This window comes from Parambassis ranga, chromosome 5 (assembly GCF_900634625.1).
Source record: "Parambassis ranga chromosome 5, fParRan2.1, whole genome shotgun sequence".
NCBI classification, from domain to species: domain Eukaryota; kingdom Metazoa; phylum Chordata; class Actinopteri; family Ambassidae; genus Parambassis; species Parambassis ranga.
In genome coordinates, this window is record NC_041026.1 from 29,416,578 (window position 1) to 29,428,434 (window position 11,857).

General features: G+C 41.8%; 1 protein-coding gene across 1 annotated transcript; it reads left to right on the forward strand.

Moving 5' to 3' along the window:
* The first annotated feature begins 6,714 nt into the window (after positions 1–6,714).
* ppp1r3db (protein phosphatase 1, regulatory subunit 3Db) lies at positions 6,715–8,692 on the forward strand. The gene has a single exon (XM_028406437.1). The coding sequence runs from the start codon at positions 6,937–6,939 to the stop codon at positions 7,804–7,806; it is 870 nt and encodes a 289-aa protein (XP_028262238.1). The 5' UTR covers positions 6,715–6,936; the 3' UTR covers positions 7,807–8,692.
* Positions 8,693–11,857: the final 3,165 nt, after the last annotated feature.

Sequence of the window (11,857 nt, forward strand, 5' to 3'; positions counted from 1 at the left end):
TCATATTAAATTGTCCAACTTTACAGCAGAAATGTGTACAGCATGGTATAAAATAGGTGTAATGATGAAGCCATTATGCAGATTGTCACCTTATTAAAATGAATAGTTTTTTTTTTCCTAAATCAGAACATGCGATTCTACCCCTGTAGTATAACGGTCTATGTCAAGAGTTTGACTTAAGTCAAAAGACAATGAGACTTATGCAATTTTACATTCTCTTCAAGATGGCGGCTACTTCAAGAACAATAAAGATATTTCCATGATTCAGGGTGTGTCTCTATTAGTAAGTGATAGGGTATAAATATTCAGTGTTGGGGAGTAACGAATTACATGTACCGACGTTACGTAATTAGAATACAAAAAATAGTAACTGTATTCCATTACAGTTACAGTCTAAAGAGATGGTAATCAAAATACAGTTACATTGTTGGAATCACAACAGTACTTTCACGTGTTTATTCACTCTCCTGGATGAAACAAGTCACGTAAAAAAATACAACAAAGATCTCATTTACGGCAGATGTCTGACTCTCCTTATCGCTTGTCTCATTGTGTGGTTATATTTGTGTGTGTGTATGTCGGTGAATAGTCATTGGAGTGAGAGCTCTTACCGTCAATACAACATCTTGGATCAAAGCTAAAATTTTTGGTTCATGTCAGCAAACTGGACAGAAAGCTGGGGCGACAGAGAGGACAGAGCAGCCGGACTGATGGGGATCAGAGTCTGAGTCTGAAGCGTTGCGGGCTTAATGCTCCTCAGTCATGATGCCGGTACACTGTTAGCGTCACTTGAATAAGTGAACTAGTTCGTTGTTAGCTGCTAGCTAACTGCTCTAAAACAGAGGCTGAGTAACATTTAAGTACAAACGTGTCTCTTGCAGTCAGCTAGTTTTATACATAATAAAATGAGTGTGTTTTATGTACGTATTCAACTATTTTTTGTGTGTAAAATGACTTTGGGTTACGTTGTTTGAAAAATATATTATTCAGACATCATTACGTTATGTTTCTGTTTCTCTAAATAGAATAACTAATAACACTGAATGCAGTCAGCTGGAACAATCTGGACATTTTCTATTGAATGTTTTATACCGTCCTTTGTAGTAGGGGATGATTGTTGCACTCTATCACTTAAAATGCAATTCAGTAAGTAATCTTTTTATTTAATGATAATCCCATATTAGTAAATTGGTTGGAGATGCAAGTCTGACGTTGACACATAGTATGTCAATAGTTAATGTCATAACCCTTTTGAGTAAAATTATTAATATTTATCACATATTCAAAATTTGGTTCAGTTTTTTGTGTTTCTTGAAAAACCTGAAAAAATTACATAGGGCATTATTTTAAGAGGGTGTCGTTATGACTGCTCTTAATGACGGGTGACATTCCTTCTGCCCAACTTAAACTCCTCCTCTTTGCCCATATTCAAATTCAGTGCAGCTCAGGTGTTGTCAACATGGCGACGCACTGATCTTCAGAAACCCATGAACAATGTCACTGAAGGTTTGGCCATATTCATATACAGTCTGTGTTGCAACACTGATTTCATTAGTATGAAAATAGTTTTCACCCAGCTGCACATTCATCCTGTCTAGAATCTAACCTCACGCACACCAATGCTCTCATTATTTTCCGTACTTGCACTGTATCCATGACTATGCCGGCTGCCACCATGCCCAGTCCGGACACCAGGTAGGGCAGCAGGACCTGTGCTGCGATGGTCCACAAGCTCTCTGGAAGGAAGCCGTGGGCCGAGCGTGTCAGCCTGCACCTGAAGCCCCTCAGCTTCTTCCCCTGAAAATGCAGCTCCAGAGCCAGATGGGTCACTACCATGGCTGATCTGCGTTAACCCATCCCTGCATGGAAGGGATCAGATGGAGGTGCTGGTACTGCAGGGACGCCTCGTCTCAGGGATGTAAGATGTAAGAATCCAGAAAGAGTCACATCCAGGGCAGAATGTTTGTCGAATCAGTCCAAGCTCTTTGTTCACTCACAATAAAATGCCACAAAGAAGGATTCACCAAGCTTGTCTTGCCCTTCACTGACACTCAGGCAGGCAGGGCAGCAACACAACGTACTTGTGAATGGAGAACGCACACACAATCACACACACACAGGTCCACTTGACAGCAGGTCTGTGAGGCCTCTTCTGACACTCTGCTACTGACAGAACTCACACACACACATTCATACACATATACACACACACACTTTATCCCCTCATGCCTCACTCTTGAGCAGCCGGGCGGCTGAGGTGGAGCGCTGGAAACCCGGTCTCTCACGGGGCCTGAAGAAGGTCCAGGTCCTGTGGGACAAGGACATCCAGAAGGCCAGCAGCTTTTTCTCAGCCCTCCTGTGCTGCCACTCTTTATTCTCCTTCTCTCTCCACACCTCCTTCTCCTCGCCACCATATTGATGCCCAGTGTGAGTCAGGCTGCCGTTCTGTAACCCCTTCTTCATGTCGATCCAGGCTGTGAGTGATGGATGCTGTGGAGTCTTGTCTGTAGACGTGCAGTGAAGCCAGGGTTCCCTCTGATTTCAGACAGGGTAGATGAGTTGTGACGGCGCTCTGTGGTGGTGGGAGGCACAGCAGTGTGTGTGTGTGTGTGTGTGTGATGCAGCCTGTGTAAAAGCAAGGTGACCAGCCTGTATCAGGGCTCTTCCTCCTTGTTTCTTTTCACATGAGTGTAGAGGATACTGCAGATGTGCTCTCCTCCTCTTTGATAGCTCCTCCTCTCCTTATCATCACCATGAGTGGGTGACGCACTCAGAGGAGCAGCAGGTGGTGTACCTGTCACCAACACGTGGTGCTGCTGCTGTCTATGAAGGACACAGTGTTTTTTCCTCTTTAAATGGAGGCTGCCTCTATGTTTTTCATTGCATCATTTTGTCTTTCTAATTTAATTTCATATTCCATATTACTACATTTTTGCCCAGACCTTAGATAGAGAACATCTTTGTTTTGGCTTTAATCCTTTGTTCACACTACACTATCCAGACCTTTCTGATACAACAGAAGCCTGTGCAGAATATTTAGTGAATTTGTCACAGGCACAGATACACATACACACACACAAGGACAGTGACTCAGCTGAAAAGTGTCCTTCAGACATGTGCTGCAAAGGGTGTTTTTCCCTCTCAGCAGCTCCCCCTTCTGCCTGTAATCTGAACTGTGGAGCAACAGCTGCTAAACAGATCAAATCTGTCAGCAGAGGATGTAACTCTCTTCTTTCTTTTCTGTGATTGCATAAAACATACACACAAGGATAAACACATTTGCGCTGTTTCACTGATGCTTCGGCAATACAATACACCTGTATAATGCTTATGTGGCTTGGTTCCAAATACAGAGCCAATACTGTGCTAATATTTATTTATCAAAAATAAAAGCTAAAAAAACATGTTCACTAAGTACCCTCATGATTCAGTATCTTGTAGATCCACTTTTGGCAGCAGTAACTTGAAGCAATGGTTTCCTGCATGACTTTATCAGCCTCTCACATTATTGGGGAGGAATTTTAGTTCTTCTTCATTGCTTCAGTTCATTGAGGTTACAGAGGAGTTCATGGTCCACTCATTGACTGCAAGGTGTCCAGGTCCTGTGTCTATAAAACAAGCCCAAATCATCAGCCCTCCACCACCGTACTTGACAGTGTGTATGAGGTGTTTCTGCTGAAATGCTGTGTTTGGTTTTCAGCAGACATGGTGGTGAGCGTTAAGACCAAACAACTCCACTTTTGTCTCATGTGTCCATAGGACATTGTTCCACAAGTGTTGTTCTTTTGTTCAGCTGCAGTTTAGTGAACCTCAGTCGTGCTTACATGTGCTTTTTAGACACAAGAGTCTTCTTCTTCGCAGCTCAACTAATTAAATCTTATGGAAGCAAGTTGAACGCATGATTTTTTCCTTTTGGCTTAAGTTTTGCTATTTAAATAAAGGCACAGTGAAACAAGTTAGATAAATAAGATCCACTACAATCAGGGGTCTGAACAAACTCTGAGTTTAAATGTGAGCTCATAATTGAAAATTGATCTGTGTTCATTCAATCAACTCTGAGTATGTTGACTGAGTTAAGCATCTGCACCTCAACTATAGATGCTGAAAAGAAGAGTTGTTCTGGTTGCATAGCACTTTAAAACTCCTGATTATTTGCACCCTATTGCAAAAACTTGTTTATTTGCCCCTATGTGGAGGGTCACTTCACTGGCCCAATGGTCACTGTGACCTCCACCACCAGAACACACACACACACACACACAGCACAAAGAATAGTAAATGGTAGTAGCAGCAGTGGCTGTAGTAGCAGTATTTATTGTAAAACCCACACTACAGCTTAGCGTGTGTGTTCATATATATTAAATATGCACACACACACACACACACATTATCCATATGATGGGTAGATGGATGGATCATATATATATCAGACTGTAGTATGTCACTGACCTGCACCTGGTCCAGCAGCATCCCGGCCATCACCATGCCCAGCCCGGCCAACATATACGACGGCAGCACCTAGAGGCAGATCACCCTGGAGGCCTCTCTGCAGGTAACATAGAGGTTGGGCTTATTATCCATCATGTCAGGATAGAACAACCGTGGCTGCTGCTAGGATTCCTTCAAAGCTGCCAACTGTCTGTGCTCACAGTCTGCTGCCAAACACCACTGTTTATCTTTCACTCTGTAAACTGCTGTTACACCACAGCTTGTAACACTCAGTGCACAGTGAAAGCTATAGGTCACTACAAAGGTTGGATATTACTGTGTCTAATTTGCTACAGGAAGGGAGGCAAATTAAGTCTAAAGTATAACGATTAACATTCCAACATTCCTACATCGCAGCAGCTGATGTAGAGCATAAATTAAATGATTTATTGAGGAAAAAGAATTGTTACCCCCAAAACAATTGTCTGTATATTGGACAGAGAACTGTAAACTGACACAATAATAACCATCCACCAGAGAAATACTGATATTTACAGGATGCACAACAACTCCTTCTCATCTCCTCCAATGTCACTGAGATTCAAAGTTCAAATAACCAGTTCAATAGGAAAACAGATAAATAAATATTTCCCATTTTAGTAATACTTGTTTGCAGTCTTTTTACAGTATGTTGAAAAGTAGAAGTAAAACTGTTTAATAATGCACTAAATGCATAAAAAAGTTATCCACTCACCAGGACAGCTGGGGTTTCCTTCCCTGTCATATGGTGGGATAGTAGGCCTTTATAGGTCCTTTCCACATAAAGGCTTTGGCAAGATTAAACTGTGACAGATGTCTGATTTCACAGCAAAGGCTAAAACAAACTCAGATGACTGCAGCCCTGTTAACATCTCCTTCTTCCTCAAACATTTGCTTTCTAACCATTTTGAAAACTAAGCCACACCCCTACCTGTTAGCAGCCCAGGTGACAGGAAACAGGAGTTTACAGTTACAGCTGAAACAAATAGCCTGCAGGAAACACTAGTAGATTATTTAACCTTGCAAGGTTTTAGCTTCCTAACCTTACCCAGTTAGTTGAGGGGCTGTGGTAATGCTACAAGCTGATTACTGATGACATCTCAGGGGGATCTCTTCTGCCAGTTGTGACCCAGACAAACCTAAAAACAATCACTTCATCATTTCACAAATGGATGGGTTTAATGTGGACTCAAGAAGTGAGGAAAAAATAATGCATGATACAAATAAGTAAACAAGCAAGCTGTGATGAGGAAGGGGTTGAAAAATGGACTGTACTTGTCTCTCCTCTCCTTGACAAATTCATTAAATGAGATCATATTGTCTTAATCCAACCCTAATCCCTACAAAGTTGGGTCACTGGGTAAAACTTAAATAAAAACAGAATGCAATGATTACTGTATTCCCAATAGAATATAGAGATCATATCATATTTTACTATTTCATAGAAAATATACGCTCATTTTGAATTTGATGGCAGCAACACATTTTTAAAAAAGTTGTGTATGCTGCACACTTGAAAAGAGAGGTGTATTCAGCAGGTTGTTATCTGCAACCTCACCACTAGATGTCACTAATATCCTGCACACTGGTATTAATATTTTGTCACGCAAACAAATCAACAAGTCATCATGTGGTAAATTTTGACATGCCAAGTCCTAATTAGCATTCAGCTACTGTGAATTTTCCCGCATTTTTGTAGTAGAACAAAATTAACAACATAGAAGATAAAGTGACAGTATTTTGTAACATATTTATGCAGCTCAAGATGACACCAAATTTGTTAATGTATAATCTTACAAACTAATGTAAAAGAGAATATTACAGATAAATGTAAACACATTCAAGTACAATGCCACATTGTCGTGGTCAAACATTATGCATTTCACAGCTAGTTTTGGTTGGCCTTTTCACCCTTTAACCCTGCTAACAGTTGCTGTGTCACATCAGCATACAGAAACAAGAGAGGCATCTTTAGAGAACAGAGACCCAGCCCTCCCTACCTGCTATAAATATTCACTCTACACCTCCCAGCCCCGCTTAGGGTCTCATGTTATATGTCAGTGGCTGAGCTCCAAGGGTGAGAGCCATAGATTACATTCTGCCATCCAGATCTGTTTGTCAGTGCTCATGGCTTCATAGGCAGGCTGTGCTGTTGACCCAGCCTTCTTACCAGATCATCTGCTGTTGCTGGCCCACGTCGTTATTTTTTTATTTATTTATTTTTTTTTTTTTGCTCAAGATGTTGCATTTAGCTCCAGTGGAAGGTTACTGGCATTTGCTGGCAGCGACGGTCTCCTCTTATCTGTCATGTAGCTGCAACTGGGTTCAAGAAAAACAAGGTCAAATGTAAGAGACCTGCTCAAACGCTGGACACTGCTGCAAAGGTCTGATCCTTCTGGAGCATGTTTAACCTGCAAAATTTTTTTTGTCCATTCTCGTAGTGTGTTTGCATTTTTTTGTACTTGTAACATGGCTGCTGAGAAGAGTGGGATTCAGTTTCAGTTCATGACTGGGTCCAGCAGAGTTTCTACCACCATCCGTCTCCGGGACCTTTACGATCCAAAGCCTCAGCCTCCCAAACCTCCCATCCAGATCCGACCTCCTGGACCAAGAGCTGCCACTATAAAGGAACCCACTGTGAAGCAGACATGTTCCAGTGATCCTCCTACCAATACCATCATGAGAAGACGAGCTAAGTCCCTTCCTCCTTCTGCAGAGAGGAAGAAAGAACACAGGAACCTGCAGGTACGCTTTGTGGACTCACTGGGTTTGGATTTAGAAGAAGTGAAGGTCTTCAAAGACCATGATAACCCCCTGATACCCCAACACGTCATGTTCAGACTGCTGATGAGTTCTGAGCTGGTGTTTGGGAGGTCCCCAGAGCTGTCCCTGCCTTATTTTAAACCCTGTTTCTCTGAAAATATGGGAGCTCAGCCAGACTTCCTGAAGCGTCTCCATGCTCAGAGCGTGTGTCTGCGGCAGGTCCTGATTTCAGAGCAGGGGATAACGGGCACCATAGAGGTACTTAATTTAGCTTATGAGAAAGTGGTCACAGTGCATTACTCTTTCACCAACTGGAGAACACACACGGATAAAGCAGCATCCTGGGTGTCAAGCAGGCACTGCGATCCTCCAGAAACAGACATTTTCAGATTTCACCTGCCGGTGCCGCCATTTATTTTGCAGCCAGGAGCTATTTTGGAATTCGCCATCTGCTACCATGTAAAAGGATGTGATTACTGGGACAACAACAATGGTCACAATTACAAACTGTCCTGCCACAGCTACAAAGTGAAGGTGCCGAGGGAGTGTGAGGACAGCATGCTGCATTTTACCTGAATGCCCACAAGGTGGAGCCACAACACCTGCATACAGATATACAGTAGCAAAAAAAAACACATACATACAGTGCTGGGATGTAACTCAAATAGCATTTTTCATCGCATGTCACATGAATTGTACACCATCTAATGAATACTGCATGTTATTCAACAATATTTCTGATTAGGGGATGTTATAATTAGAGAGAACAACATTTTAAAGTGGTTTTAGACAAACGTTTGAGAGCTAACACACACCACCAATAGGCCTGAGGATCAAAAATGAGAGAGAACAAGGAACAGGGCTCACTGCCTCTTTTAAAGCCTGCCCTCACGGACCATTGGCCAGTCGCACATCCCACAGGCCAATGAGCTGCACGACCAGGTCATCAGGTGGAAAGCAGGAAGCCAGCACCTGGAGAGAGCAAAAGAAGGGGAGGGGAGACAAAAAGAGAGGGACAGAAACCACACAACACTACTTCCCCTGACATGTAACACACACTATTTACATAGAGAAATCTATGTAAACATGGACAGCTGACTTTTTAAATTCATCACTGTCTTCAAGATGTAACATTAGGTAGAAGGCATTTAACCATCTATCAAAGTCTTTCAGGTTTGGTGTTAATTTTGTTGTGTGTAAATGTTGTGTGTAGGTATAACACAGTGTTAGCACAGTGTCATCCATATACATAATTCAATTTGCATCAGAACAAACAGATGAGACATTGTTGTTATAAATAAAGCTGCAGTCCTACAATCAAACCTTGTGCCAATAGAATAAGTGATATATTGTTTTCCTGAACAGCTTGTTGAAAATGATTGTATTTTGTGTGCATTATGACAGGTGTTTGAGGGTTCATCATGTCAAAAGCTCCTAGGATTGTTTTTATGTCCTCCAGGATAAGCAGTATGCTGATTTAAACAAAAAGGATGAAGCTAAAAACTGCTTTAAGCTTGAGTCATCAAACATGGGAGCAATGCCAGCCCAGACTAATTTTTACACTATTGCAGGAAAAAGATCAGCATTCCTGCTGTGCTCTTATTTAGATGACGTTTCCTCACTTTTAGACTCTCTCTAGTGACCCAGTTCAATGATTGACAGTCTGAGTTGTATCTTGACACAGAATGTGCAGAAGTTGACAAATCAATAAGATTTCACAGAAACAGAGCAAACTTAATGATCTGCTGAGCAGCTTGTGTACAAACAGGGCTTGTCCCCATTCTTCTGGAGCCTGTTTTGTTTTAGGAGGGTAAAGCTGGACCACCAAATCCCACATGGGACTGACCTTTCACCAAAAACTTTTTGTAATCATAAGAACTCAGATTCCAGAGCACTTTTTGGCAGGCCAGGATGGATTGCCATTTGCATTTGTCACTCTAGCTGTGTTGCATGCTTCACACATTACAGCAGCGGCTGTATCTGACCAGCCAGGCTCTTACAGTGCAGATAAGGCCTTTGGCTGAATCACTAAACAATCACAAAGATATAGGGACACTTCTTATAGTGATGAGTTGCCATATTTGATTCTGCCTTCCTTTAAAATTGAGCTCCTTCTTCATCTTGGAGAAGAGGTATTAGTGTGAGACCACACTGACAAAACTATTTATTATTTTCTTTGCCTTTCATTGTTACTAGAAATATGCAACACTTGGAATGGTGTTAAAAGGTCTCTTACTGTCATAGCAAACTGCATTACCACTTCTGAAGTGTCTTAGCCCTTGGGGCCCTTAACTGGCCTGGGGCAGTTTAGACAGTTGCCCACCCTACCTGCAGTGTCTTATTATCAGTTAGAACAATCCAAACTTGTAATGCTGTGTTAGGGGTTTATAATTGTATGTATTTGGGGCTTTTATACTGCAAAACAAGCCTAAATCATCAGACCTTCACCATCGTACATGACAGTGTGTATGAGGTGTTTCTGCTAAATTGCTGTGTTTGGTTTTCAGCAGACATGGTGGTGAACATTAAGACCAAACAACTTACATAGTTACCACTTAGTCGTGGTTCCATGTGCTTTTTGGACAGAAGCGTCTTTCTCCTGGTAACAAACAAACTGGAGTTGTTCAGTCTTGTGCTGGATTTGTTCAGTTTTGTGCTAATTGTGCTGTCACATTAACACTGAGCATGCTCAGTGAGGTCTGTAGGCTCTGACATGTAGCTTTTGGGTTTTTGTGTATTTCTCTGATCTTGGGTTGATTTTTCTGGGACGTCCACTCCTGTGGAGATTGACAGCTGTCTTGAATGTTTCCACTTGTGAATAATCTTTCTCACTGTAGAACATTGAACTCCAAATAGTTTAAAATGGTTTTATGCGTCTTTCAAGATTGATGCAGCAACAGTTGCTTCTATAACACCATTGTTTATGTCTTTCTCTCTTGTCATTGTGTTAACACACACCTGAATGTTCCAGAGCAGCAAACTGTCAAAACGTCTGTTTTTATTGAGGTCTGTACATCTGCTGGTGATCACTTTATCAAGGACTGATGATCAGCAGCACCTGATAACTAATTCAATCCTATGGAAGCAGTTAGAGGGGACGCAGTATGAACATGTTACTTTTGTTACATGTTAATTTTGATAAATAAATATTGGCACAGTGAAAAAAGTTCTATATTCTTGTATTTACAAAGACTCACTACAATCAGAATATTTTAATGTTTACACACCAAAAAGCTGAATTTAAAAAGAAGACACTAACTTTTGAACATAACTACAATATTCCACATTGTAATTGGAGATTTAAATATGTGCATTTCTTTCTTACTCTCCTGTGCTGTGTTTTTGTAAATTTCACCTTTGGCAGCATCTTGTTTTTTTTTTTATTGTGTTTAGTACAAAAGCTTCTACAGCCAGACTCCCCAAAGAAAAGTGTACTCTGTTCAGGGCTCTCAGTGGGGTCTTATTACCTGGCAACCCTCACTTTATTGTTGCCTCTTGCATTTAGATGCACAGTGTGTATTTGAATGAAACTGTAGCACTAGCACAGCAACACATCCAAAGGCTTTAAGGTAGCTCAAAACCACTTAGAGCAGCACCAGAAGACTAAATCAAACATCCCCTCTCTGAGCTTCTCGGGGGCTGCTGGGGGATCCATCACTCCCTTTTTTTCCACATCACTTGTATGGATGTCATTGCCGGTGTGTTGTTGGGGCACACATGCGTGCGGTGCTCTGTCTTTATTTGGGGCTGTCATTCTGTGCTTGTTGCCGGTAGTTATATAAGACGGCACCATTTAAGGAGGCGGCAGGATGCTGAGCGGTGACGCTTACACTGGGGACCAGCTTTGATTGAAATGTAAAAATTGATGCATCATTTTGGGTCCATCATTAAAACAGCATTACACGCCTGTGTCACTATATTTGTTCCTGATTTCCTCATGTTCATGTTTATTTGCAGAAGCTCATATGTGGTTGAAAATAACAGTTCCTGAGTGCAGTGACGTAAATGGAACGTCAGGACTGGAAAAAATGGATATAAGGTCTGACATGTGACATAGTTTCTAATTATGCTTATGCTTGGCTCAGTATAGGTGGACATATGTTCAGAGTGTCTAAGGGACACCCGGAAGTCAGGATATCCCCCTTCACAGCCTTTGGAGCATCCCTCCCACGCACCTCTACAGGTCCTGCACCACTGTAGGTCCTTTCATTACTCCAGACAGCGAGCGGTCCTGGGATACAGTATAGCCTGAATTGGATCTGCCATCTGTTCTGACACCGGTGCCAGCAAGGGCCAGTGACTCATATAACATGCATGTCAGAGACGTAGCTAAAAACTGCACTGCTAACATGGCACAACAGCGATGCTTCCATGCTGGGGTTTGTTTGATTTTAATAAGAGGTCTCTGAAAGAGGCTTTTCAGTGACCTCACACGAATCAGGGACAAGTGTGACATCATGGCTGCATCTTATTATTTTTGCTCTGTGACACAGAAGCACAGACAGTTATTAGATGGCAGTCAGGTGAGTTTAAACCGCTTAACATCCTGCGTTTGTCATAATGACAAACAGGGTCACTGCCTGCATTCTGTAAACTGATTGCTGATGTGACAAGGTGATCATTTTAT

What these genes read in the sequence shown, in the direction of transcription:
- ppp1r3db (XM_028406437.1), top strand. Translation starts at nt 6,937, where the DNA reads ATGGCTGCTGAGAAGAGTGGGATTCAGTTTCAGTTCATGACTGGGTCC.